The 27329-nt window shown below is 52.2% G+C and overlaps 7 protein-coding genes across 7 annotated transcripts; 4 read left to right on the top strand and 3 right to left on the bottom strand.

Annotated features, from left to right (window-relative positions):
- Positions 1–1819: 1819 nt before the first annotated feature.
- On the top strand, positions 1820–2415 carry BDP55DRAFT_646412 (uncharacterized protein). Its single transcript, XM_060573705.1, has one exon. The coding sequence runs from the start codon at positions 2027–2029 to the stop codon at positions 2333–2335; it is 309 nt and encodes a 102-aa protein (XP_060434939.1). The 5' UTR covers positions 1820–2026; the 3' UTR covers positions 2336–2415.
- A 2928-nt stretch (positions 2416–5343) lies between these two features.
- BDP55DRAFT_541690 (fungal-specific transcription factor) lies at positions 5344–7747 on the top strand (the record flags this gene model as incomplete). Its single annotated transcript, XM_060568244.1, has 5 exons — positions 5344–5464; positions 5524–5732; positions 5798–6149; positions 6213–6894; positions 6949–7747. 5 exons carry the CDS (start codon positions 5344–5346, stop codon positions 7745–7747), a joined length of 2163 nt encoding a protein of 720 aa, XP_060434938.1.
- A 4631-nt stretch (positions 7748–12378) lies between these two features.
- BDP55DRAFT_646398 (OPT family small oligopeptide transporter) lies at positions 12379–15602 on the bottom strand. The gene is made up of 6 exons (XM_060573704.1): positions 14610–15602; positions 13802–14556; positions 13546–13751; positions 13244–13485; positions 12702–13185; positions 12379–12621 (listed from the first exon to the last, which is right to left on the bottom strand). The coding sequence occupies exons 1-6, from the start codon at positions 15436–15438 to the stop codon at positions 12612–12614; spliced, it is 2526 nt and encodes an 841-aa protein (XP_060434937.1). The 5' UTR covers positions 15439–15602; the 3' UTR covers positions 12379–12611.
- A 3722-nt stretch (positions 15603–19324) lies between these two features.
- On the top strand, positions 19325–21220 carry BDP55DRAFT_690217 (3-oxoacyl-synthase 2; the record flags this gene model as incomplete). Its single annotated transcript, XM_060576837.1, has 4 exons — positions 19325–19404; positions 19724–20174; positions 20232–20954; positions 21059–21220. 4 exons carry the CDS (start codon positions 19325–19327, stop codon positions 21218–21220), a joined length of 1416 nt encoding a protein of 471 aa, XP_060434936.1.
- Positions 21221–21806: 586 nt separating this feature from the next.
- On the top strand, positions 21807–23386 carry BDP55DRAFT_646392 (ubiquinol-cytochrome C chaperone). The gene is made up of 2 exons (XM_060573703.1): positions 21807–22482; positions 22585–23386. Exons 1-2 carry the CDS (start codon positions 22038–22040, stop codon positions 23133–23135), a joined length of 996 nt encoding a protein of 331 aa, XP_060434935.1. The 5' UTR covers positions 21807–22037; the 3' UTR covers positions 23136–23386.
- BDP55DRAFT_646390 (dihydrofolate reductase) lies at positions 23387–24688 on the bottom strand. The gene is made up of 2 exons (XM_060573702.1): positions 24209–24688; positions 23387–24007 (listed from the first exon to the last, which is right to left on the bottom strand). Exons 1-2 carry the CDS (start codon positions 24341–24343, stop codon positions 23486–23488), a joined length of 657 nt encoding a protein of 218 aa, XP_060434934.1. The 5' UTR covers positions 24344–24688; the 3' UTR covers positions 23387–23485.
- Positions 24689–25066: 378 nt separating this feature from the next.
- On the bottom strand, positions 25067–26828 carry BDP55DRAFT_690206 (uncharacterized protein; the record flags this gene model as incomplete). Its single annotated transcript, XM_060576836.1, has 2 exons — positions 25067–25811; positions 25870–26828. 2 exons carry the CDS (start codon positions 26826–26828, stop codon positions 25067–25069), a joined length of 1704 nt encoding a protein of 567 aa, XP_060434933.1.
- Positions 26829–27329: the final 501 nt, after the last annotated feature.

The raw sequence follows: 27329 nt of genomic DNA, 5'->3' as shown, positions 1-27329 counted from the left end.
GGATTTGAAGGGTTGAGAACCGAAGACGTCACGCTACACAGTGGGTAGAGGGGATGCTCCCAGACGGTGGAATGTGAGTTGGGCAAAGTATACCGAAAACGGCAATTTCATGACGATGAGTGTCTGCGAGTGCACCATCCGACCATGGCTGTTTGCGGTAAAGAGCTCGCGTACAGCTACAACTAGGTATGTCCAGGGTGCGAAAACTGCAGCATCTGCAAGACCATGTGCTGTGCTGTGATAGGCAAATCTGTGTTGTGGCAACTTGCCCAGAGTGAATATGGATCGGCCTTCTGCCTCCTTACGAATGCTCACGAGATAGAAATCCATAGGTATGCCAAGCTGGGAGTAGGGGCAGCTGCAGGAGATTAAGATACGTCGAGTAAGCCACCTGGGTGTGTATAAGGTAGACAGTAAGAATTTGTGATTATAGAGTTCAAAGTGCTCAAGCGCGTGAAGAAATGGTTCTGCGATTCATTTTTGATTTTGGGCAGTGCATCATCCGATGATGCGACGATCTGGGTGTGGATTCTCAACGAGATAAGCAAATAAGGTAAGGTGAAAATACAATGAAGTGCGCGGGGAAAACGAGAAACCGTTCTGTCCGCCCAGACGGGCATTTTGCGGGGGCCAATTGCGACTGCATCGGAACGGGGTTTTGTACATTGCAGCAGTGCCAGGCCGGGCGCCGACGCAGTTCTTTCCGACCCGGATTTGCTTCCAGAAGGCAGGAAGGGCGGCGCCGGTGGGGGAAGGTTGCAACCACGCTCCGGTTGTAGAAGGGGCATCGTTGAACAAAAGAAGACTTTGGAAGGAAGGAAGGATGGCATCGCACATGTACCTCTGCTCATGGCAGTTGCTCCTCCCTTGGGAGCCTGCATACCTTACCTAGAATCAACCCTCTTCTTCTCTGCACCTCCCAAGGCAATCGCGATACTTCGTTGTGGCACTTTCCACCCGTTGCATCGTCCAAGTCACCTATGCCGTATGGTTGGCAGTATATCCATCATTCGTGCGTCAATACATGATGCACCTCCACACCTTCGATCTCAATGTCATTCATGCAGACTAACTACCGTCTCCGATACCTCAATCAATATCAGCGCCTCAGTGAGCCCTTACCCATGGAAATCGCAAAGTGTATCCGGAGCTAACGTTGGTATAGACCAAAATATTCGAGAACGCCGCGGAGAATGACACCAAGGTGCTTAGCCGATTCAGCCCCAAAGAACGATCCTTTGGGAAGCACGCACGGCACGTTAGTCGATGCGAGGGAGATGGTTCCTTACCACGCTGTCGGAACCATTCCAATCGAAGCACGTTGTCTTAATTGAGAAATCGCCTACGCCGATGAGAGATGGAAATCTCCGGAGATATCGCCCCAGAGCCCAGGAAAGAGGGAGAAGAATGATGGTTTCACATCTTGGACACGCTTCTGCAAGCCTCGCCCGTCTCGTGTGCTCACACTGCAAGGTAGCCATGGGCCCAGCAGATTCCAGCCCAGCCCAGCCCAGCCCAAAGACGTTCGGCCGAGCCGTGGCCTCTCAAGGTCCAGCCACACCTCCGGCACTCGCCCTACGGTGAGCTTGTGCATCTTATGCGTGGCAGACAGCCACCAACCCAGGGTCATAGTGACAGTGACAGGGCAGGCAGCAAACGCCGCCGCTAAATCGCAAAAGCATGTCTCGGGGCCTCTTGCTTTTCTGATCCAACGGACCCACGCTAGCGAGCGGTGGCGCCACTGGCTTTGGAGGCTTGCAAAACATTGATCCAGCTCCAGGATGAATGCCATGCTTCTTCTCTGCATGAAGCTCTGCAAGAAAGATCTGCGAGACGACTGCTTGACTGCGAGGTGTCTGTGCCACGCACATGGGGCCATCTATTCGTACGTCTGAACTCTGAACCTCATCAAACGAGCGTTGAATAGCGTTGCACACCAGCGCTTCGTCACATCGCACACACACAGAGTCTTGAGCGCTTTCCCCTCTGACCATGACACTGACATTCTCTGGCTGCGTCCAGTCGAATGCTGTGCTCGCCTGCCTCAAACACTCACTGGCTTCTCCTAAGATTACGAGCCGCAGCTCTGACAGCTCCCTACCGTCAGTGCGCTGCTGTCACCCCAAACTCCTCAACTAATAGACCAGATAAATCCTTTCTATCGGACATTTGTAGCAGGAAAAGGTCAAGCGCAACGGACAGCGATATGTCCCGCGAGAGAGGGTTCATCATTATCGAAGCACCATTTGCCATGCACGTCAATTCATGGCGCAGGACAGACGAGTCCCTACAATGCAATAGGGAAACAGGCTACTCTGCTGTTGTCTTCTTTTGACCCGCCCACGTACTTCCCTCGGAATTTTGGGTTGAGCTTGCAATAGATTCGGCCGGCATGAACTATTATTTCCGTCTCTCTCTCGCGTGCTGCACCAGGGTGTTATATAAGCCGGCGGCGCCGTTCTGGTTGCCTTTAGACGCATGCCTCGCACATGGTCATATTGACCCCCGTGCTGTCCCATCAAAGACGTTTTGGGCCTGGGCCTGGTCCTGTCTGATCTGCTGGAACGGGACATTAGGGTCTCGCCTTCTTCAGAGGATCAGGAACAAAGGTGAGTCAATCTTGGTTCGCCCACCCCCTTGAACACGACTTTGGGCCCCTCTCGAATTCTCCCAATCCGACCTGATCCAGATGACATGACGGGGGCCCGGATTTCCCATGGCTCCCGTCTTGAAGGAAACCCCCCCTTGCCCTACAATGCGGTCCTGGCTTTAAGCTGAATCCTACGTGGCCCACTCCCCCCCCCCCTCCTCTCAGAGTCCCCCTGGTCTGCATCCTCGACCCTCTCTTAGTCCCCGCTTCGCATCGCATCTTCGTTGCGCGACTCGACTCGCCTCGAGCTTGTTGACCACCTTGACCTTGCCTTTGCCTCCAGCTCCAGCTCGACTTTGACTCCACGACCCTGTTTCCCTGAAGGGCTCCAGTCCAAGTCGCTCGCTCACCCCAGTCCCCCGACTCTCCCCCGTCCCCTTCACCTGGCCTGACTTACGTTGGGCGTAACAAGCGCGCGTCCTTCGTACTTTGCCCATTTTTTGATGAGTCTCTTGGACTGGTCGCCTGTCCCATATCCGATCAAAGTCTCGCCCTTCCCTCCCTCGCCCGCCCAGGCTTCTCTCTATCCTTTTCCTCATCTTCGTCCGGCCTTGCTCTACTTGTCTCTCGCCTCCACGTCCAAGTTCGTCCGTCCACCCGTCCCCCCGCCATCGCCGATATCCGTCTACCGCAACGGCGGTCCCCTCCATCTCCTTCCCATACTATCCCACCGGTCTTGTCCTGCCCAGCCGTCCAGTCTTGTCCAGCCCTATCCTTTCCTGCTCACCCGCAGCGAGCCCACCCGGCACGACATAACACAAGTTGAGATCTACTGCTTCCCAGGTCACATCTCATTATCACGTACCTCGAGGTGTTGCCCTTTAAAGTAACCACCCCCCATACCCGACAGCCCAAGCTTCCCCACTTGCGGTTATCCTCGCCGCCCACCACCGCCCAGCGAGCTTGCTTGTCTGTCGTCGGAACATGTCAGAAAAGCTTGCTTGAAGAACCGACCCTTACTAGCTTCCCGCCCCCCGGGGCAGAGCACGGAACCGTCTCTGCGGCAGTGGCTTCCGCACCCTCATCTCCTACCCGCTGCCCTCGTCCGTCACTCCCGTCAACTTACTGCAGCGAGAAGGGAAGCATGAGCATGCCTATGCCTATGCCTATGCCTATTCGTACTTGCTGTCTGCTGCTATCCGCCTCCCTACAGTTCACCTTCCGGAACAGCTTGTACACTTAAGGCTACCTGTAGAGTGTAGACCCTCGAAAACAGCTCCCGCCCAATTCCGCCCTCCTCCGCCATCCCCGCCGCTGCGACATTTTTGGTCTTGGTGCGGCCGCTGCTGCTCCGATCTCCAACTCCACATCCTTTTCTCGTCGGGTAACGGGCATCATCCAGGGTCCATGGACTGTCGGCTGATGCATCACCATCCTCGACAATGACCCGACCCAAGGTCCCAGAGGACAAGCGCCAACGGACTGCACAGGCCTGTGACACGTGTAAGCGTCGGAAGCAGAAGGTAAGCATCCTGTTCTCCCCATCCCCCACGTACCTTGTGTGCCCTACTCTTGTTTCTTTCTCGTGGCAGAGCCCAACTCCAAGCCTAGCCGTTCAGTGCTATCGTCAATGTTCGTTGTCGGTTCTTCCCATCTTGTCCTGCTCGTCCGTCACATTTTACCCCAGCTGGCATCCTATCAGTGCTGTCTGTACCGGCATACAGCCCCCCCTCTGTGGCGTTGCCAAAACGTCTTGCCAGGCTCCCCACCATTTCCTTGCGCCGGTCTTGGCTAGTTGCCAGAAAGGCCAAGTAAATTCCCATCCCAATTACCATGAATGGGAGTTCAGTCTGCCCATCATTCAATACCTAACTCATGTATCGGGAACTATCTCTTGTTGGGTAATTCCCCGATCCGATATGGCGACGAGTCTTCTAGCCGCGTTGATCGTGGCCTCACAATTCGACCAAAAATACACTTTAATCGTGCTTACCCATGGAAGCTCCTCTGTCTGCCTTGATTGTCAATGTTACGTTGCCAACCAAGTCCGGTCCATCCAAGTGGGTGGTGGGCATGCATGCGGATACATCATTCTCCAGCTGTTTTCCGAGGTGCTTCTCGCAGCACATTTCGCATTTATTGCTGAATTTGTTGGACCCTTAAACGGGGCATCTCCTCGAGCACCCAGGGTGCCCCTCGTCAGAGCATGTCTTTGTGGGCAACCCGACGATCTGGTCACAGACTTCCCAGGATCATTGGTTCATCCCATGAAGCGCCCCAGTATCGATCTACAACGGGTTACCGCCTTGCCGGTCTCGTGTACACCGCATCCCGGCCTATCTGAATGACCTCAAGCTCGGCAAGTGCTAGCTCTTTTGCAATTTTCCGAGACCTTGTCCCGTCCCCGTCCCGCATCACGTTAGTCGCCAAGTCACCTCCAGTCGCTGACCGATACTTGACAGTGCAACGGTGCTCGCCCTTGCGGCACTTGTACCAAGAGGAGCCTTCAGTGTACATACACGACAAGCAATGGCTCCGAGCAGACCACCCCGGACCAATTAGCTTCTCCTTCTAAGCGTCGCAATATTGAAGAACTACCGACGGTGAAGCCAAACGCCCCAGATGGCTCACTCACATCTGAGAGCCCCGCGGCGGCCACGACCCCATGGGACTCAAGACCGCACCAACCAGTCACCGATGCGAAACCAGCAGCCGGGTTTGATATAAAGCCATCCATCGAACAGGACCATGAAATGCTGGGGGTAGACCGCGAGTTCGATATCCGCTCCAGACACAGCACCGTCTCAGGACCTGATGAAGAGACCTCGCTCATGCAATCTACCAGAATGTTGCAGGATCCTACAGGCAGACTCCGTACGTACACAATGCCAGAGCGTTCATTGCCTTTTTCTTATGGCTAACCACACAAACAGTCTACGTTGGCGACTCAGCCTCATTGGCTTATCTACAGCTCATACGAATGATTGTAGAGGCGAGCGTTGGGCCCAGCGACTTTACCATGGATCCTAGCCGCCATAAGATAATGGAGGCCACCAGTGCTATTCCGAATAACATTCGGCCTCCACATATTCTACCCGACAGGGATACAGCTAACGCACTGCTGGACTCCTTCTTTACGAATGTACGTGATCCCCCCTTGACTACTTGGTCCGATGCTCATAATGTGTGATCGCTAATTTGCTAAAGACCCACGGCTTGATCGAGGTCTTCAACAGAGCAGCGTTTGAAAAGTCCGTGGAAGCTTGCTACACAGACCCATTGGCAACACAGTCTTCTTTCCTCTGCTTGTTGCATTTAACCTTTGCTATCGGCACCGTCTTGGGCACGCCACTTCCCGGCAGTAAGGAAGACGTGATCTTCAAAAAGCTTCGAGCAAGTCAATATGACCGCGCGGAGCTATTCTTCAGGAGTGCCAAAGCTCTTGGTGACCCTGTTTCCGGATTTGAAGACGCGGACTTTTGGTCTGTGCAGGCATTATCATTGATGGCTGTCTATATGCTAGCGATATCAAAACGTAACGCAGCATACGCTTACTTTGGTGAGTCCACAAGTGGTCTATTCTATGCAGGATACCTATGATAGCTAACGCTTTGGTGTTTAGGAATGGCGGTCCGTTCTGGCTTTGCGCTTGGCTTACACAGGGTCCACGAGAACCACTTTATTTTCAATGGCGAGGAGATTCGGCTCCGCCGCAACCTCTGGAGAAGTCTGTTCGTTCTCGATCGATTTCTTGCAGCTTCATTAGGCCGGCCGGTCGCGATTGACGAAGAGGAGTGCTCCGTAGACGCACTTTTGGTATTCGAAAAGAACGATCAAGGGGAATTGATTCGCGTTACAGATCCCAATGATGGGCTCGACGCCGCCGTGCGATCCTGTCGAATCGTTGGGCAGATTCTCAAAAAGATTTACGCCCGCCGGCGAATTTCAGTCCGCCTCGCTCAAGAGATCTGGGAGCAGTGCAACGCCTGGTACACTACTCTAAGCCCCGAATTGGCGGGTGGCCGGGTGGCCGCCGATCCCAACAGCCCCGCGCAGGGCATCGCGGCTCTTCATGTCAACCTCTTATACTGCCACTCCATTCTCTTACTGACTCGTCCATTTTTCCTCTGCCTTTTGAGCAAAGTTCACGGCGAGCGAAGTGGTCTCGCTCTCCCGGTCCCCCGCTGGATCAACCGCATGTCCAAGTACTGTGAAGCATGCTTGCACGCTTCTAACCAGACCATCATCTACGTGCAGAAGGCATTTGAGAGCAACTACCTCCCTCAACGAAACCCTTTTGTCCTGTATGTAAATATTGCATCGATCTACTGGAAGCTTTGTGCTAACATTTCGCGCAGCTACTTTCTCTTCGCCGCCTCGCTCGTTATCTTGAGCAACGAATTCGCATCTATATACCCAAACCCGACTTACGCCGCCTCAATATCCAATACCATCGCTATTATGCGCTATTGTGCCACCAGCGATCCGCAGGCTACCCGACTTCTCTTCATCCTCACGTCTTTCCGCAACGTCGTCTACGAGTTGCAACAGAAGAAGACCGAGCAGCCAGCCATGCCCGCGCCTCAGACGCTATCCCCAACATCCCTTAACGATCCCATAGGCACCATATTCAAGTCTTCACGCAAGAATTCACTGGCTGCTACAGTGTCAGGCATGGCAGGAAACAAAGCCAAGCCAATGGCACCGCCGCCGCTTTCCATGAAGACGGACCATACGTTTCCCACGTCTACAGGCCCGTCAGCCGGCGCCTCGCCGGCGGGTAGTACCCCCAGCATGTCACAGGGTGACCAAAGTGCGCGCATGGGCGGCGACTCGGACACAGGTGACGGAGAGCTCGAGTTCGATCAGCTTTGGGGCTGGTCGGCTGTGCCCAACACAGGGTCTAGAGGGCCTCTTGCTTCGGGGGCAGCGGTACCAGCTGCCGCCGGGGTGCCTCCAGTCGTGGTAGCCGCGGTTGCAGCTCCGAACGTGAACGCACCCGCCTTCTCTGCGCAAGGCTCCGGCCAGCAGCAATTTCAAGGCTTTGCGAACTATGTTGTATCTGGCGGTCCTAACGGTGCTGCGCTGCCAGCGGCTGGGCCTCCGGGGTACACGGCTCCTAGTGTACCAATGTACGCTCCGGCAGAATACTCTTAGTATGAGTAGTTCTGGAAGCATTTTGGGGCACCTAGTCTGCAATGGACATGGCAGCCAGCAGCATATCTGTCGAGCCGAGCCTGGGGCATAGAAAAGTGATTTTGGGAGGAAGCAAAGATACCCAGAGGATGACGAGGAAGGCAACCGTTCCACTTTTTTGACAAAACTTAGATGGGGGACGGGGAACGAAGGGGTGCTGAACGTCGGTGAGTTGGCTTCTGATTCGGTTGGAAGTCACCAGTTTGACGGATACTGTATTGTACTGCTACGAAGGCTGGACTATCGGCCACGATGATAGAAGTTGGAGCCGAGGGGAAAAGGACGAATAATGCCAAGCAACAAAGTTAGGGGGAATACCAAAGGAAAAGCTCTACATTGGGCTAGAGAATACCAAAAACTTCATGTTATTTGCTCATTTCGTGCGTGTCTGACCGAATACTTTTTGCCTTTGTAGTTACGGTGGATGCCAAAGATACTCTCCTTTGTCAATTTGCTAATGTCTAGGGAGTTCGGTTCAACAGCGAGACAGCTTGCAACCGATATGATGTACTGATAGAAATGGACGGCAAGCTGTTGCTGCCCAAAATTCGGACTGCAAGTGACCTTCAAGGTGCTTTTACCGGCAGGCATCCCCGTTCCTCCACGGCAAGGGGGGATGCTCCATTTCGTCCCGGGTCTTGAGGCAGCGTACAGGATGAAGCCACACTTGGGGGTGTGCCTCATCTTGCTATTATTGCTTATACTCGATGTGAAGTAGCCCATAGGTTAGGTTCTGAGTTATTTTTGCCATCGTCATCGCCATCGTCGTCGTGGTTATCGTCGAGGTACTCGTCGCCATTGAGGAGATGTATCGTGACGTTTTAGAAAGGGGCCAAGATCAGCGGACGAGGTATAGTGGGACCGAGTCGGAGAGCTGGAGGTATTCGTTGTAGGGGGGGGCACAGATCCTTTCGAGATTGTCTTGTTGAAGAGGGCCAAGGGCATCGAAGAGTAGTCGGATTTCGTTTCGTTTCGGTTCGGTTTCGTTGCGGGAGGAGGGGAAGCAATTCGCGCCTAGTTGAGTCTTCTAGTTGGGTTAGAATCCCTCACTGACAGCTACTCCAGCTGTCGAATTTCGTCGAGAGAACAACGTATGCGGCAAGCGTATACGGAAATGGGTCCTGGAACGAGATGTGGGTTGGACCACTGGACGACATGAGAGAAAACAGGTCACCAGTTCCCCTCGTTAGGGAACTACAACCCGAGATGGCCAAATTTTGGACGTAGACATTATGTTCTAATGTCTATGGGACAGAAGTACGAAGACGAATAAATCGGCAGGCTAGATGCGGTCAACCTCCTCTCGTTTTCGGAACCCAATCTAGTGGCTAGGTTGACTATGGGAAACTCAGTATTCGTACGATTAGGTCGTGGTGCTCTTGACCCCGACGTCCACAACTCCGAACCTACCGGCCCGGATCCCCCTCTTTCCCCCCTTTTTTTCCCCGTACCGACGGCCAAACATATGCACAATTTCTATGATACCTGCGAATAGTGTGGACTTGAGCCGCGCTCTAGGAACCGCCGGCCTGGGAACAAACGCTCCGGCACTTATTTGCAACGGTCACCAGTGAAGCGCGTGGCCGCCACAGCATCCTGTCCCAGCAGGGTCTGGACTTTCGTTGGGAACTTGATGCGTGGCGTGGATCGCGGTCCTCGGTGGCGACGAGGAAGGCCAACGCTTACCTAGCGCCAGGAGCCTCAGCCCTAGCTATTGAGAGACACTAATGCAGTCGGGGATGAGGCGGACAGCTGAATTGCGCTTGTGGTATCGTTTCCGCAGCCCGCGGCTGCTATTACTAATTTACTACTGATTCTTAGGTAGTTTCTTTTGACTAAGTTGATGTCGGGGAGTTCAGTTGGGGCCCCCGAGGACCCGCGGAAGGTCCGCCCCTTATTTGCGCGGGATCACGATGAATCACCACTTGTCTAGCCTTCTCCTCCTCTCGAGTTCTCAGCCTCTCTCAATTTGTTTGTCGTCTGCTTCTTCCTCTCGGGTCCCTCCTTAACTATGAGACATTTGGGAAGACAACAAGGAAGACATAGCAGGGGGAGGCTCTTCTCGAACCATTGCGGGATCCGCGAAGGTTAGCAGCAGATTCGGTTTGGAATGTCATTCCCATTTATGGGGTATCCGTAGGGCAAATTAGCTCACCTCTCTCTATCCAGTGACAGCGACTAGTGAGCCGCGCGCGACGACTGACAAGCTTCGGAAAAGCCCGTTCTGGGCGTGTTGGAACTGGGGAGGGCGGTGTGAGACTGTGGTGTTCCAACGGCGAACCCGTAAGGTTACAGCCAATCCGCCTTCACTGATCACTGATCACTGATCACTGATGTTCCAAATTGAAAAAAGGTCTCGGCCCTATATTTCTTCGTACGATCTGTGCATACCGGCGTGGAGTCGGCGGGCAGAAAGAACGGGAAATGTAGAAGAGAAAAAGCAAGCTTTGCATTCCAGGCATGGTTCTGGAAGAGGGAGAACCGGAGATGGCCCAGATGGGTGAATCGGTAATGCAAGGGAGGGTTTATTAGCACCGATCCTGATCTTACACATGCAGACATGGTTGAGAAGCACGACAAAGTACAAACAATGCAGCAGTAATACTCCGTACTCCAACTCTGTAGACCGGATGTCAAAATAAAGTGGGAAAAAGTGGCTGGACCGAAGTTGCATCGCATCAGGCTGCATCATCACGGCCGTTGTTGCCTGCCCCCGGGAACACTCGGTCAAGAAAAGGTACGTAGCGCATGCATCGACGACTTGCAGCTTACATCATGAGCTTCAAGTGAGGCCGCCGGTGTTACTTTGCGCGGGGCTCCCACAGGTACGCACGGGAGAGGACCAGCCAATGCTGCAGTACCTGGTTCACTGGGCCGGCCTGTAATGGCGTTCACCAACACGCTGTTGGAACTCGGCGAAATAAAATGCAACATTGGCAGCCAACAGGAAAATCAAAAAAAGATTGGAGACCTGCGGCTCTTGGATCCCCGAAGAAGCTACTGTTACCGAAGCCCACATCGAGAAGCTTGAACTTTGAAAGCAATGGGAAATCTCCTTCCCCCCCCACTCCACTCCGGCATCTCTCAACCTGCAGGCGATTCGTAATGAGAATCCGAAAAGACGATGTACGTTATAGCGGCTCCACCCATTCGGCCGGTATTTCGTATCGCGGCATTGGACTTTGGAAGGTCATGCAGTTCCATCGCTTTCTTGGCAATATATCAGACTTTTGATATCTCGAAGACGCAACTCGACGGAGCCGAGGCGGCGTGGCCAACCGCGGACTCTCCGCTAACAGAAAGAGCGTCTTCCTGACTCGGCTGAATTTCTGCGGTGTCCGCACCCGAGTTCTGTATGTCCGTAGTTCTTCTGCCCTTACGGATACCTCATCGATTATGGATAGAGTGAGGTGCTGAGCCTCGACACAAGGTCCAACGTGGCGGCTCACTCAGGCATAAGACGTCCTTTGTGCGCAATTTGTTCGCACTCTTTCTGAAATCCGTTCCGGACTTAAACATGATCTGCCGTGTCTGCTTACAGGAAACAACGCTCGAAACAGAGATCAACTCCACTCCAAGGCGACTCCATTTCTCACTGGCACTTTTCGCCCCCGACAAGCCAGTGCCCACCGGTGCCACTGAATGGAACGGCAAACAAAAAAGGATTGGCCCCTCCACTCATACTACAACGTCCAGGTCGGTCCCTGCGAGGGTGCGTTTTTGCCCGCCCCGCCCCGCCCGAACCGCGGCCGCCCCCGTAGAAGATCCACCTGACGGCCCCGGCGGCTCATGGCCCCCGAGTCGTTAGCGCCAATCAATAATCCGCCGCGCGCGGTGCCCGAGTCCCACCCGTCAAAATCGTCATGTTTTTTTGTGCTTCCATCCATGATCCCCATGCCAAGTGGAGGAGAAGGAGGAGGAGGAGGAGCGTGCGGTAAACACATTATCTGCCCACTACCGTTGCGACGTCGTTGGTTTCGGGCCTCCGAGATCCTAGATGTGAGATCTGCGTGTTTCTCTGTCCCTCTCTCATTCTCTCGGGCTTGGAATGCCGAGCTTGCATTAGGGACCGAGTGAAATGTCTACGGATACTCCATATTGCGGACTACTGTAGTTATGCGATAGTCCATGGCGCCGCCGATTGAACGTCGGCCGAGTTGTGGCGGCCCTTATGCTTGTCTGGTGGCGTCGAGGTAGCCCGCTTGCTGGGGAAGTTGGCTGCTGTGGTGTCGAGGCGTGGGTTCAGGGTGTGTGCCACGGGTGTATCGCGATTCTCTAAAGCTCTAGCCAGTTTTGGTGACATGGCTTGCCGGCGTCAAATGTCAAATAGATAACCTCGCTGTTATTAAGGCACCAAACGGGGGTGTTCTGGGCTGGAAGTCACATGGTAAGTGTGGAAAGAATATTTTTACTCATTTCTGTTGTCGGGCGATGGAGTCTTGGATTGATGTCTGTCGTAGAAAGACGCCGTTACTCTCGAAAAACGTGCTCACATGAAGTACTGCCATGATGAAGTGCTTCCCCCTGTTGTGTGCCTGCACAAGAAGAAATTCACCCACAGGTCTGAAAACATGCTGTCCTCTCAGAAATCACATGTCTGAATGTTTGTTTTCTCCAAGTCTTATTGTAAAGCGGAAAGTAGAAATTAGACACAACTCGCGTGAAATAGAGAGTATACACAGTAGATAATCCATCCTTATATCGTGGTAACCAGCCCTTCTACCCATTTAAATATCCTTATCCAATATCCATCGGTTCTTTCCAAGTAATCCCCTTACAAAAATGGGGGAAATAAGAGGAAGAGACGGACGTATCCACGTCTCTCCTAGTGTTCCCTGTGTTTTGCGGCTCTTTAGTGATACAAAGTCCCATTTTAAACCCTATTTTGACGCCGATAGCTATTGTCGATACTCACCAGCTTGCCGGACCAAACTTTGTTCCAGGCGCGGGCGTGGACTGGATAGCCGTACCCTGCGCATCCATGGTTGCAGTCACGATATCGTTACCCCACCATTTAGGCGGCTCAATCTTGTTAAGCGTGAAGGCCAAGAAGATGACGAGCGTGGCGAGCGCCAGGCCGAGGTCGAGACCCGACGAGGTGAGGTAGTTGAGGCGCGACCACCAGCCAAAGTGCTTCTTGCGGATGTAGTGCTGGAAGACGTAGCCGACGATGCCCCAGGAGAGGTAGTTGAGGGGCGTGGCGGGGGGGATAGCGCCCGCACCGCCAAAAATGAGGGGCGCCATGAGGTACTTGACGGGGGACTTGGGCCACTTGAGGGCGGCGAAGTAGAAGATGACGGGAAGGATTGCGCCGAGGCCGAAGAAGATGAAGAGGCCGGAGTAGACCTGGCCCGGGGAGAACATGCGGGCGGGACCGATGAGACCCCAGATGACGGACGCTGGACGAGGAGTTAGTATTGTGACACGACGGAAGCAGTGTGAGTGAGGACGACATACCGGCAAAGAAGACGCGGCCACCTGGGCAAGAGAACTTGTTCTCCTGGTGCGGCGTGCAGACGTCGGGAATGTTCTTCAACGCGGCGTTGAGCACGGCGATCTGGATGAAGCAAGAGAATGTCGTTGCGACAACTTGGCACATGAACATGGTTCTTGGCGGGATCTTCATGTAGTGGCCAAACTTCAGGTCAGAGACAAAGCTGAGTGACTGAGACATGGTGATGTAGCCAAAGGTCTTGAAGCTGTGCAACTTGTCAGCATGTACGAATCAGTGGGATCGAGCAGGATACAGTGTCACTCACATCATGAGCGCGAGAGGACGTCCAGGCTGAATGTAACCGTAGATAAACTCCGTTAAGACATTCAGACCAATCTGGTTGTTCGTGACAGCCTGGATGATACCAATGGGCAGCGAAAAGCCGAAGGAGATGGCTACCGCCAAAAGGAAGGCCCACCAGGTGAGGTTGGTAGGGTAGTACAGAACGGTTACGAAACCAAGACCAAGCATCTAGCCGCGAGTTAGTTTACGGTGATCATGCAACCTGGGGGAGTACTCACGATCACGAAAAGACCCATGTACCACCAAGTAGGCGCTTCTTTATACTTCTTCATGAGCTTCATGTGGATATCGGGCTTCTCCTTGTTGCTGTTCCTGTACTGGGCCCAAATCTGCTTTCCGTTATGCAGGTAGGTGTACACGATCAGGGAAGCGATCGCAGCGAACGACAGACCGTAGGACATGGCGAACGTCGTGCTGATGAACAGCGGAGAGTAATTCTTGTACGCCTCCTCATTCAGTGTAAGCTGAGGAGTCAGAATACGAGACGTGTTGTACGGGTTGCCAGTGTTGTCGTACGTGCCCGAGTCGCTCATGGGCAGGAACTGAGCGTACCACACACCGCTGTAGTGGAAAGCGGAGGCGCCAATGATGAAGAAGGTGACAACACCGATGAGGGTGTTGGCAATAGCGTGCCATGGGGGAATGAGCGGGGAACCGACGAATCCGGAAATCTGAGTCCAGTCGAGGGTCAATGGCAGAATGGACAGACCACTCGTTCCACCAAACAGCTGGTTGATGATGACATTGTTCGGAGCAATCCAGGTAGCAAATGCCATGATACTGAGAAACTGGGCGAGGAAGCCGGGAATCCAGTAGTAGCAGAATGAGCCCAAAACGATGATACCGAACCACTTGTATCGGGGCATGCTGCCACCGATGAAGGTGGGATCGGGCCTGTCATTCGTCTCGTACATGGCATTCATCAGGGTGACGGAGACCAAGTTTCCGGGCCAGATCATAGCAGCCGGATAGACTAGTAATAAAAGTTAGCAAACCTAAATGATAGTTCTCTGATGAGTGACGCACCGAGGAACTTTCGCATGATGCCGGCAATTCCGTAGCCCAAGGACTGAGTGGAAATGGTGAGAAGCAGTTGGAAGACGATGCCAAAATCCTGCTTGTAGAACACCAGTTGAGCGAGAATAATGTCGGTAGCGTACGCAACCGAGAAAGACACACCAGCCATCACGACAATGATGGAGTGCTCCTTGATGTTGAATGGTCCCGGGTTCAAACTCCACTTGATGCCGAAGGTCTTGAACTGCTTCGTAGGCATCACCTTGGCCCAGCCCTGACCGATAGGCCATGCAATAATCTGTGCAATTAGAGGACCAAGACCAATGGATGGCTGTCGTAGTGAGAACAACGTGTTCATTGAAGCACCAACAGTGACTAGCATGAGACCGATAGTCCAGGCTCGGATGGTGTTGCAGGGCATATCTTCGTCGTAGTTGCGAACGGCTGCGCGCACTTCTGCGTACGGTGAGTCCTCTTCCTCCTCCCTCTTCATGGCCAGCTCATCGTCGACCTCTTCGGTGGGTGTCGTTGCCGCGTTGCGAATCCTCGTTTCGTACTCTTCGGGCAGGTTCGGATCTAAGAGAAGTTCATGTTCGGACCCTTGCTCATCTTCATCATCATAGCCGTGATAGACACTTGACTCACCCCATTGCGAGAGCCTCTCTTTCAAGTCCTCGACCGGGTCACGGTCTGAGAATCTTGAGGTGGTAGAGTCGGCGGGATTGATCTCGCGCCCACTGACCTCCACCTCCGCTTTGGTATCGAGCCCGCGATCGTTGTCCGCCATCATGGGTCCTGAAGCCGTACCAGACGACTTGCCATTAGATGGTTGGGGCATGTTGAAAGTATTCCCAGGAGTGTGGGAGCACAATCATCAACGACAGGGTCAAAACGTCCAAAAGCAGGAGGAGGCAGTGGGTTTCTATATAGGGGGGGAGAGTCTAAAGTGTCTAGGCGAATGGCTTTGGGGGGGGGGGGAGAGAGAGGCGGGAGATGGGAACCCGCAGAGAGGTACGAGCTACGAATGCCGATCCCAGACCAACATGAAGCAAAGGCTAAAGTTGAGCCTCTGGTTGTACTCGATAAGCCTCTGGTGTGTACAGAGTCTCTCTCGAGGCCTACAGCACGTGTGGCGTGATTGGACGTGGGACTCGAATGAATCAACCTCGCAGGTGCTTAGTAGCGCGTGCTACGCAGGAGGGCCGACCCCGTGCTCTTAGAAACAGGGTGATGCTCGACAGGAAAGGACGGGCGATCCGCAGACCGGGATCAGACTGAAGGATGGCGAGGGCGATGATTGGAGCGAAAGATGGTGGAGGGTGTGATGTGGTGGGATGATCGGACGGCCAGAGAAGTCGAGGAAAGACGAGGGCAAAGGCATGAATGGGGGCTAGTCTCAAGGAAGGCGAGTTTCCCGACTGGTGACACTGCTCGGACAAGAAGATTGGACTCGAAGTGGTTGCAGAGTTCTCATAGGACGAGTGGTCATTGATGATAAGAAGGGAAACAAATGCGACGCTGAAACCAAGCTGCGGCACAACTCAGCACAGATGCAGTGTGGTGTGGCGACTCGAGGCCCGGATACAGAGCCGCAAGTTTGCGGGGATGGAGTCGATGGAGGCGGACGTTGAGTTTTGCAGATGCCGAGATGCGATGGGAGACCCTGCAAGGCGGGATGGCCAAGCTTCCGAGTTTGCCTTCTGTTCCTGTGTTCCTGGCGGGCTCGTTTGTTTCTCTTGGCTTCTCAACCTGGCGATGATAACGATTTGGAATGCCGGGAAGACTTCGATGTCTGAAACGTGGCTCAATGGAACGGTTGGTGAGATGAGATGTCGTCCTCCAGGGATTGATGATCTGTGAATGGCTGGACTAGTTCACCTCCTGGAGTGAAGTTGAGCAGGTTGATCCGATGGTGCGGTAGAGGATGTCACCTCCTAGTCTCATGAGGCTGCAATAGAGAAGCAAGTTAAGAAAAGCTTATTCTACATGAAAGAAGCGTCGGCTTGTGGGAGACCAAGGTACCTTGGAGACAGGAAGAGGGGAAGTGAGTGAATGAGTGTGAGAGTGAGTGAGTGTGAGAATGAGAGATAGAGTGAGAGCGCATGCGCCAGCCGCAACGTGTGTCGTTGCGCAGCGTTGCGTTGCGTTTCCGACGCAGAGACCAAGCTCCCCAGTTCCAGCCAATCATTTGACACCTAAGAGGCTGAATCCAGAATTCCAGACTCCAAAACCCCCATTGAGGCGACGTTAGTGTCCCCCGCTTCCCGCTGCAGTTGCCCGCCTTTTAGGCCCAATCGCCAGAAAGGGTCAATGGAACTCAAGATAAAGTACCGTAGAAACTCGAGCAACTCGAACTTGCGCTAGCCCGTGCCAGCCCTGCTAGCGCTCTAGCAGAATCGTAATACTGCCTAAAGTAGTTAAATACGGCCGCCACCTATTTTTGGTATAGGTTAATATTTTAATTAATCTAATTAATAAAAGCTCGCCGTCGAGGCCGGACCTATAATTAATATAATTTAATAATTATTTTAGCTTTCTCGTCGGTTTTAAGCTTTTTTTGTCGAATTAGTAAAAAGGGTAAAAATATTAATTAGAAATAGTTATATGTAAATAACCGAGCCCCTAACTGTCCTTTAGCCTATTACCTCTAATAGGCCCCTATTTATATAGTAGTTAGATTATTAGGTCGATAAACTACCTATTAATATCATTACGGACTTCCTTTATTATAAAAATGTATTTTAACCCGTTATTTAAAATAGCAAAGTTTAGAATTTCTTTTTATAACGTTTTTTGTTTAATATAGGTTTTTATATTAAAGAGCTCCTATCTAATATAATCGATGGCCTTAGCGGGTACGTCTTTAATCTAGATCTTATTAACCTAGCTACTATCGGGCCGAATAGATATTCCGTACTATAGGAAGGCCTAGCTAATTATTAAGCCTTTCTTATGGGCTAATTTAATAGCTACCGTCTTAATTATTTTGGTAACTATTATTTTTTTTATATCCGTCTTTTATTTAAGCTCCTTCTATTTATTTAGCGCTTTTTTTTCCTTATTAAGTATATAAACGTTAGTTATTTTTAAAAGCTATTGCTTAAAGGGTTTATTAATTACGGTATTAAAAGGTTAGAAGAGGGAAGTAGTCCTTAGCGGTATAAGGTAGGGTATGATATAGTGTTGACGTAATAGTATAAGGATAGAATCTATTTTATAAAAGGAAGTAATATTTATTATTAATAAGTACTCGTCTCCTTTAGTTAGCGTTATTAATTCCTTTTTAATTTATCTTTTAAATAAGTATTTATTATTATAGGTAGTTTTGTTAAACTTAACTGTTATTCTTTCTGCGTATAATAGGCCCTCTTTTTTTTATAATTAACCCCTTTTTTTTATAGGCTTGCTGTAGAATATTATTTTTGGTTTAATTTGTTATATATCGTTAGTGAAGATATAGAGTATTAATATGGTTTACTGCTTATTTTAACTATTATAGTTACTCTTGCTAGTTACGGTTTTAGTTCCGACGTCGTTATATATATAACCGTTTAGGTATTTGAAAGGAATTAGGGTCTCGTCAAGGTTAAGAATTTGTAAATTAGAAAATTAATAGGCTGGACTTTTAAGTAAATCTCTAACGTTAAACCGTTTTATTTTAGCTAGGGCTATTTAATTAACTTATCGGATAAAGGAAAGAAAGTTATTAATAACTTTAAAGTACTTAGTAGGTAACTTCGTTGCCTGTTTAATAAGTCGACGTTAGGTAATTCTTATATAATTCTAAAAGCTACAAAACTAACTAGGGGAAAAAATAAAAAGATGTTTATTATTTGGGTTCTGTTAAGCGAAAATTTATTTAGCGGTCTTTTTAAATTAATTAGTATTAACGAGCTTTTTTTTATTTCGTTATTAGCGGAAGGTGCTATATAGTATTATTTTAAACTCTAGTTATTAAGGGTAGTAAGCGTAGTTAGAGGACCGATTAATAATTGATTTGCGGTTCTAATATTAGGAGATAATCGTGTTTTGAGGGACTTTAAATTAATCTACGGCTTTTTGGTATGTGGGACGTTTATATATCCCTAGGAGCTCGGTCTTGCCCTGGCGTAGCCTCGGGGGGTAAATTGATTCTTTATTAAGCTTCTTTATACGGTAATGCTTTAAAAATATTAAGATATTAATTTTGGTATTATGGGTATAGTGGTGCTAGCGGTACTTAATTAGGCTATTTTGCGGTATATATTTCCGGTCTTTAATAGGGGTAGGAATAGGCCCGCGGTATTTAGTTGTTAGAGGTGTAATTAGTACTTTTGTTATATTCGAATCCTTCTTAGTAAGGGCCTGTCGTGAGGGTATTGTGGGTACGTTGATAAAGCCTGTGGTGGAGGTATAATTGGAGGTATAATTGATAGTATAATTAGTAGTTAAATTAGTGATATAATCGGTAGAAGTAGGTAGTTAGGTAGGAGTAAAAAATGGAAAATAATTACTTACCGCCTTCCGTATACGGTTTAATCGATTATATAATTGGATAAAACTGATCCCTCGAAAGGGCTTAGTGTGGGCCGCTAGCAGGGCTGGCACGGGCTAGCGCAAGTTCGAGTTGCTCGAGTTTCTACGGTACGCTACTGAGATCCCGACACTGTGGCCTCAGCACCGCAAACCCCCCTTTTTAGCTGTCCATTCTTCGCTTTGACAGCCCCTGACAGCACAGTGTTTGCATGCAGCCCCTGCAGCGACAGGTCGACAATCTGCATTTATCGATATCGACCCTTCATCGGTACCGAGTACTTCGTGCAGAGTACGTACTCTCCCGTCGAGAACGCGCTAAACTGCATCTGTGCGGCGCAGCAGAAGCGACCAGACCGCGGTTTTTCCACATCTCTAACATTGTTCCGACTTCAACTGTCCTAACTTACCTTACAGACCACTCAACCATCCCTTCACCATCGCTGCCGGCGTAGCCATTGACACGGAGGACCCTACCGCATCGACTTTTCATCATCCCTACCTGCCATAGACACATCGCCCCAGCGCAGCCTCTCCCCTTTCCATCCCCGCCCTTTCCACATTGTTGTTTGCTACCTTATTCCACCATTTACATGTCGGTGCGTCTGTAGTACAACACAACAAACAGAGACTGGCCCTGGCTATGGCACAAGAATCATGCGACGAGTTGTCGTGACAGGGCTCGGCGCCATTTCGCCCTTTGGCGTTGGCGTGCGCTCCACGTGGAAACGTCTGTTGGCTGGAGAATCAGCCATCACCAGTGTGGCTGACTTTGAGCCGCAGAACCGCTGGAAAGATCTGACGAGCACAGTTGCTGGTGTAGTCCCCAGCCATGGCTCAGGTCCCGATCAGTGGCGGCCGGGCGACTGGCTGGATGCCACGGAACAACGTCGCATGTCCAAGTTTGCCCAGTACGCCGTAGCCTGCGCTGACATGGCAATGAAAGATGCCGGGTGGAATCCGGAGAGCCAGGAGGACAAGGAGGCCACTGGCGTATGTCTTGGCAGCGGTATAGGAAATCTGGAGGAGATTTACGAGACGAGCTTGGCGTTCAACCAACAAGTGAGATCTCGCTGCAATGATCGACAAGCGAAGCCAAGCTAAAGTCTGTTCTGGTAGGGCTACAAGAAGGTTTCACCATTGTTCGTCCCCAAGATTCTCATCAACTTGGCCGCCGGTCATATCTCCATGAAGTACGGATTGCAGGGCCCGAACCATTCTGTCACTACCGCCTGCACAACCGGTGCCCATTCCATTGGAGATGCGATGCGATTCATTGCTTTTGGAGATGCCGACGTCATGGTTGCTGGCGGAACGGAATCCTGCATCCATCCCCTGACCTTTGCTGGTTTCGGGAGGGCAAGGTCCCTCTCCACAGCCTACAACCACAACCCCCACGCCAGCTGTCGTCCCTTCGACCGCGACCGCAATGGTTTCGTCGTTTCGGAGGGGTCGGCAGTCCTGGTCCTAGAGGAACTCGAGCACGCCAAGGCCCGCGGAGCCAACATCTACGCGGAGGTGAGGGGCTACGGCTGTAGCGGCGATGCGCATCACATGACGGCCCCGCGGGAAGATGGACACGGAGCCTTCCGCGCCATGAAGCTTGCTCTGAAGAACGCGCAAGTCCGGCCGGCCGAGGTGAGTTACATCAACGCGCACGCAACTGGGACGCAGGTTGGCGATGCGGCAGAAGCTTCCGCGATACGAAGCATCATGTCGGGAGAGGAGGGTTACGCGGACGAGTCGCAGGTGACTGTGAGCAGCACCAAAGGCGCCGTTGGCCATCTGCTAGGGGCGGCTGGCGCCATCGAGGCCCTGTTCGCCGTGCTATCGGTTGCAGAGGTGAGTCGCGGCTATTGGGTTTCTGAAACCAGAACCTTATCTTCCCCAGACTTTTTTCGTCTTTTCTGCCCAACCGAATGTTTTCTCTGACTCTCACCCAAAAGGATATCGTACCGCCTACACTGAACCTCGAGAATCCAAATGTCGGGGGATCCATGAATATGGTACCCCTCGAGGCACAGGCGAAACAGGTCAACGTTGCTATTTCCAATAGCTTTGGCTTTGGCGGTACGAATGCCTCGCTCGTTTTTTCCAAGCTACGTTGAGTAAGGGCAGCCGTGCCGATGGGAGCAGAAGAACTATGCGATGACGGCTGCGCCCGTAGAATGTCTAAAATGGCTCCGGCTTAGACTCAAACTTTAGACAGACTGGGAGAGAAGCTTGATGGAAAGCTTCTCACTGTAAGACTCGATGTATGATTGGGTATGGAAAATTTGTAAGAGACAGAATTGCCGACACATGTACGCGGCCACTATGGGTTTAATCTCTGCTTCAACATCGGATACGGGCCTTTCCAGGGCTTTGAGTAGGTTAGGGTGTAAAGTAACGAGCCTTGTGTGAGGCTTATCGTGAGAAGTTCCGCTTCACACAACGGCAATGAAATATCGTGATGTGGAAGAGGAAGTCAGTCGCCGAGGCTTCTCTTTGAACTGCATGATGTCAAACGCCAAGCCTGAACATAAGGTAATTGAGCATCGCGACATCGTCAACCAAAGGGATTACGTTGAGGAGACTCTACAGTGTGTGGTCACACGCATAAGCACGGTACAGAAGAGCGGCGGTCATGGCCCGAAGTTCCGCCGGCCTACCTTAGCATGTGCTAGCTCGAAATTTCCAATTCGATGTGTTCATGAACTTTTTTTTTGGATGACGTCCAGACTTTTTTGAGCTCCGCGTTTCTGGGGCCCAAGCTGCTGGTCACCCTCCAATACCCCGATTCCCCGGCTCACCTCGACTGACAGCATACACTTTCGGATAACGCGACGACCCTATTACACCCATCACCCACGCGAACATTCCAAGATAAGACGCAGAACGCGGTTCCCTTTCCCTGACATCCCGAATCAGCAACAAACCTTCAAGATGACCTGCCAAAGCTGCCGCTACCAGGCAAGGCTCCTGGCCCGAAGCCTGCGCGCCACCGCCGACCTCGCGTCCGCATCATCGCCATCCCAGCAAACCTCCACCGCCGCGACAGCGCGCCGGGCGGCATTGACGACATCCAAGACCGGCCCGGCGGCGCCGGCGGCGACTACCATGGGGAGGAGGTACTTCAGCCAGACGGCGACGCGGCGGGACGCGGCACCGTCGTCCGGCGGGCTCAAGCAGGCCATTGCGTCGGGCATGATGGCCGCCGCGCCAAAGACCATGGCCGCGACCCTGACCACCTCCCGCCTCGAGGCGCTGTATAAGATTTGCTCCTCGCCGGCGCTTTACAAGATCTCGGAGCAGGAGCGCGCCAAAGATATGGTGCGCATGACGGCTGAGGGTGAGGAGGTTGGAGACCCCATCGGGCCGTGGTTGCAATGTGCGTATTACCATTTCCTTTATACTCCATACTCTCGGATGGCAAAAGAGCCCCATGACTACTACTACAGTGTACTAAACATCCCATTGGAAAAAAAAACAGTCCTCGACCTCCAACCCGGCTTCAGCTCCTGGTCCCAAGCCACGATGCTGCACATGTACCTCGTACTCGCCCGCCTACGCTGCCTCGACCGCGACAGCTCCCGCAACCTGCAGCACCAGTTCATCGACCAGTTCTTCTTCGACTGCGAGCGCATGATGCACCTCAACCACGGCATGACCTCGTCCGCTCTCCGCCAGCGCTACCTAAAGGAGATTTTCGTCCAGTGGCGCGGCCTCATCGCCGCCTACGACGAGGGCGTCGTCAAGGATGACAAGGTCCTCGGCGCCGCCGTGTGGCGGAACCTGTTCAAGAGCCGCGAGGATGCCGATCTGCGACAGGTCGCTGCCGTGGTCGCGTGGATGCGCGCTACGCTTCAGGATCTGGAGGCGGCGCCTGTGGAGGATATTCTTGTCGCGCCGGCAAAGGTGTTCAAGAGGGATGTGAGAGAGATGTTTGCTCTTGTTGATGCTGTTGGATCGCAGGTTAAGGAGGATGTTGCTAAGCTTGGTGGTGGTCAGGAGGCGGCGGCGAAGGCGAAGGCGAAGGCGTAAGGGGGGATCCGAGAAAGAGAAAGAGAGGGGGGAGAGAGTTGTTCGGCGGCCGTGCAGACGGTTAGAAGGGATTCCGTGGGTCGCCGCAGTGTATTAAACTTGTGAAGATGATGAGAATCATGTACAGCCTTGACGAGACGTCGCAGACTGTAGAGCCTGGCTTGGAGAAGGGAGACGCCGCAGGCCTTGTAATTTTGTACAATCACCAACGCATATTAGAGGTATCGAGATGGAAATGAGGAACATGGATACGGTTCCATGAAGCCCAAGTCCTTTTTTGTTCTTTTGTTAGTGTCCACATCCCCCTTAATGTTCCTTGAGAAGGGTTGGAAGAGTTATCTACAAACGTTTCAACTCTTCTCCCACATCTGGAACTCATACCGCGTCCCATTCTCCTCAATCTCACCCCCCTCGACTTCCTCCCCAACCCACTCATCAAGCCCCGTCTTCCCAACCTGGCTCCATTGTCCACTCGCCTCGATGTCTTCGCCGCCAAGCTTCAGCGGGAAAAACGCATCACACTCAAACTCCCCCAACACCCTCGTCAGCAGCACCCTCTTGGCCTCGGGAATCTCGAGCGCCGCGCCGTAAATCTGCGCACCGCCAATGACAAAGACCCTGCCCAGCTTGGTGCCGGCCGCGGCACCGTCACCAATAAAGGCGTCGGAGCGGAGGAAGGCGAGGGCATGGTCCAGGGAAGAGACCTTGACCGCGTCTTTGTCGAAGTCCGTGGCCACAGCAGAGTCCAACGAAGCAGGGTGAGAGCGGCTGATGACGATGTTGAGGCGGCCTTTGAGGGGCCTGAAGCGGGACGGGATGCTGTCCCACGTCTTGCGGCCCATGATGACTGCGTTGCGGGCGTCTGAGGGTGCCTATTTCTCATTGTATCATTAGCTGTTGAACGGTATATTTACATGGTGACAACAATCGATATGATATGTCGTGATGACCCGCTGGTAAGGCGTTTGGCATGCAACAGGCCAGACCAGACCAGACCAGACCAGACGCAAGACCTCGCCACAGATGAAGCGAGTTTGAGCGGAGAGGAAGGAGAGGTATAAAACTTGACGTACCTGGGGAGGAAGCCTCTTCGTCACGCGCGCAAAGTACGCCATCTCCTTCTTCAATCCTGTCCACGGCAGACCGCCCTTGGCGCCGATGCCCATGTTGCGCGTCGCCGCGACGATGAGTGTGAGTTCGTGGCTCATGGTTGCTCTTTGGTGGAAGGGGAAGGGTTTCTTCTTTTTTTTTTTGAACGTTCTTCTGCCTTTCAAAGAATAAGTCGTTCCTTGAGTCAGGGAGATTCGCCAAAGAATGAGGGTAAAAAGTAGCCTGGCTTGCAGGGTGGTGTAGTGTATTCTGCCTTGGCTGTTCCCTTGGACTGGGAGTGTAAGTGTAAGCCTGAAGGTGTGTGGTTCACTCTGAGTTTTGCGCTACCTGGGTGACAATTGGTGCCGGCCGATTGGTGGGCTGGTGTGGAATGTCGAATCAGTGGTGACATTGAAATCGATTCACGACTGACAACCACAATCACCCTGACTTGCGTCCGTCCCATAAGTCTTTGGGTTTTGATAGTATGTTCCCATATTCAAGTTTCTTTTTTCAATATGTGGAAATGGGTCAACCCAAGTAAAGAGACAGAGGATACATCACAATGATGAGAAGAATAATCGCTGGACTAGACCCGCAGGGTCTCTACGTCACACATCACGCACTATTGAAATCTCTCAATCATTTGCCAATCCTGGTATTTTCGCACTTGGTATAATGTAGGTGACTTCCGCGTCACATTTGACTAGCCTAGCCGTTGCTGGCCATAGAACCGGAACGCCGTCGACCTGTTGGTCGAGAAAACCACCCTGAGAACCATCCTCTCGTCATTAAGAATTCATAAACTCCCTTCTTCTCATTCACTGGCCCATCACACGCCTTTATCTCAACTCCACTGAAGGAAAGTACCGCGGTCCAGCGAACCCTTTGGCGAGGACCGCTTGTATATCGATATTACTGCCAGCCGCACGACTGCTACTCCACATCTTCAGGAGGATAAATCTCCCAGCAACCGGGGGATCGAACCGTATTGTGCATTTGCTCTTGTCCTTCTCAATGAAGAACTTGGCATGTGGAGCCATGAGCTCGCCACCGACAGCCCGAACAGCCTCTTGCGTTGCCATTTGATTCGCCTCAACAGCCTCAGCCAGTGACATATCATGAGGGTCACGGCGCCTATTGTTGAAGGAGTAATCGTCAAAGTCTGATGCAAATGGATTGCCGTCGTCACTGCTGTCACTTTCAAACGGTAGGGATCCAATTCTATTGGGAGCTGTCCGATTCGCAGTGATTCTAGGCGTATCCTCGTCGTCAGTCTCTTCGTAGCTGCATTCGGTGGTGATATTGAAGGGCGGCAAGTGTGTGGTGAACTCCGCCGGAATCTGCGCCGTCCGATTCTCATTCTCATCGTCGTCGTGTCCCAGGCTGTACAGCCGTCTCTGCCGAGTGTGCGTTCTAGTCACAGTCGTTCCGTCTTCATGATGCCGTATCGAGATGATTGGTGCGAGTGCCCGTGTAGCCGTTGTGCGACCTGATCTCTGAGGAGCATACTGTATTTCATATTGTGCAGTTCGCCTCAAGAGCTCATCTTGATTCATTGAGACGAAGATCATGCCCTCTCGTACGCTGCATAAATCTGTGAGAAACGGCTTTCAAGAAATAGGGGATAGTTCAAGAAACTCACGGTGAGGAGTAATTCGATGCCGGCGCCTTGATGACGAGCTCCTTCAAGCTGAATGCAGTTCCGCCCTGGTGCCGAAGAATGATGTTGCAGCGATTAGACTGTGTGCAGTACACGGTCTTGTCGTCCTTGAGGATATTTTCATGGGCGTGGAGAGTAGTATTCTCGTAAAGTCCTCCATCACAGCTCATGATTTCCATCTTAAGTTGACCCGACTCAACCTGGCCATACCGTCCATATCGAAATCCCTTGAAGCTCTGGGCAATGCGCTCAGAGTCTAGCTTTCTCCTCTTTACTCTCCGGTTCTCCTCCGGATACTCTTCCGACGGAGGCAGAGGCGAAAGATTTGGCGGGGATTGATTGGGAGGCATCCTGGGCGGCGAAAAGGGCGAAGAGCTGTACTGGGCTCTCCGATTCCACAGAGCTCTAACTGCTTCCAAGTCGTCTTCTGTGCCGTCGGTTCGTTGACGTCCGCTGATTGTCCTGACTGTTCTGTACCCAAAGACTGGGGGCAACTGAAGGGGTTGGCGCCGGGTGTTATCGTCGTCGTCGCGCTGGTCGTTCTGGTCGTTCTGCAGGATATCTAGTAAATTCGAGTTTTGGCTCCAGCCAAGATTGTTGTTTCGAGAGAAACCAAAGTCGTCTTGTGCTTGAGACATAAATGCCGTGAAGCCACTCAAACTGTTGCCAACGAGCTCGTCGTACTCGGCCTGGAAATTCCGATCTGCCATGTGCCGCGTGAGCTGATAGTAGGTCTCGGCCTGGTCTTGCGTAGTGTAAGGCTCAGGCTCCCAGGGGTGTCGTCTTGAGGCGCTCGGGGAGAAGGTGAGGCGGCTCGTATCTCTAGAAATCGGCGGCAGTGGGGGAAGCCTGCGATGTGGTGGCAAGGGTGGGTAGTCGTTGTCTTCTTCGTCGTCGTGCCTCTGGGTACGTTGGCTCGGGTCTGGCCGTTGCGACGACATGCTTGGTGGGCGAAGGTTTCAAAAGCTCAGCGACGCACGCGCCAGGAGACAAATCAGTCTGTGAAAGTCTCCTGGTGCTGCGCTCGTTACTATCGACGTATTATAGACGGCGGTGAGAGCAAGAGCGCCGGTTCGAGGGGAGAGAATTATGGGCTTTGGTGGGATTGGGGCTGAAGGCGGGCGAGCAATAGAGATTCGTGGTCCAGCTACCTGGAGGGCTATCGATCGGGGGCGACTGGAAGAGGGCAGAAGCGTTAGACACCAGTAGATAAGGCGAGATAGTAGCACAGAAGAGCATGCAAGACGTAGCAGCCCGTAGCAGTATAGCTTGGTCGTACGGGCTGAACCTCCTCCACCGGGATCGTACTCACAACGGTGGTGAATACGAAGGGCGGTCGCTGGCCCAGGTGTCGACCCTCGTCGCAAATAGTGAACCGGAGAGTGATGGGAATCTAGAGCTTGGTTCTCGTGCTGTAGGTGGCAGAAGCGGGCAGAGTGTGA

Source organism: Colletotrichum godetiae (genome assembly GCF_030913485.1).
Source record: "Colletotrichum godetiae strain CBS 193.32 chromosome Unknown BDP55scaffold_4, whole genome shotgun sequence".
Classification (NCBI taxonomy): Eukaryota; Fungi; Ascomycota; class Sordariomycetes; order Glomerellales; family Glomerellaceae; genus Colletotrichum; species Colletotrichum godetiae.
Note: the sequence above shows the minus strand (reverse complement) of the source record. Positions and strands in the feature narration are given on the sequence as shown.

Coding starts and splice junctions, on each gene's coding strand:
- BDP55DRAFT_646412 (XM_060573705.1), top strand. CDS start 2,027: ATGCTGTGCTCGCCTGCCTCAAACACTCACTGGCTTCTCCTAAGATTA.
- BDP55DRAFT_646398 (XM_060573704.1), bottom strand. CDS start 15,438: ATGCCCCAACCATCTAATGGCAAGTCGTCTGGTACGGCTTCAGGACCC. Junction 13,752..13,801: donor ACATGGGTCTTTTCGTGATC/GTGAGTACTCCC, acceptor ACTCGCGGCTAG/ATGCTTGGTCTTGGTTTCGT. Junction 13,486..13,545: donor CGTCCTCTCGCGCTCATGAT/GTGAGTGACACT, acceptor CAAGTTGCACAG/CTTCAAGACCTTTGGCTACA.
- BDP55DRAFT_646392 (XM_060573703.1), top strand. CDS start 22,038: ATGACCTGCCAAAGCTGCCGCTACCAGGCAAGGCTCCTGGCCCGAAGC. Junction 22,483..22,584: donor CATCGGGCCGTGGTTGCAAT/GTGCGTATTACC, acceptor AAAAAAAAACAG/TCCTCGACCTCCAACCCGGC.
- BDP55DRAFT_646390 (XM_060573702.1), bottom strand. CDS start 24,343: ATGAGCCACGAACTCACACTCATCGTCGCGGCGACGCGCAACATGGGC. Junction 24,008..24,208: donor CGAAGAGGCTTCCTCCCCAG/GTACGTCAAGTT, acceptor AATGAGAAATAG/GCACCCTCAGACGCCCGCAA.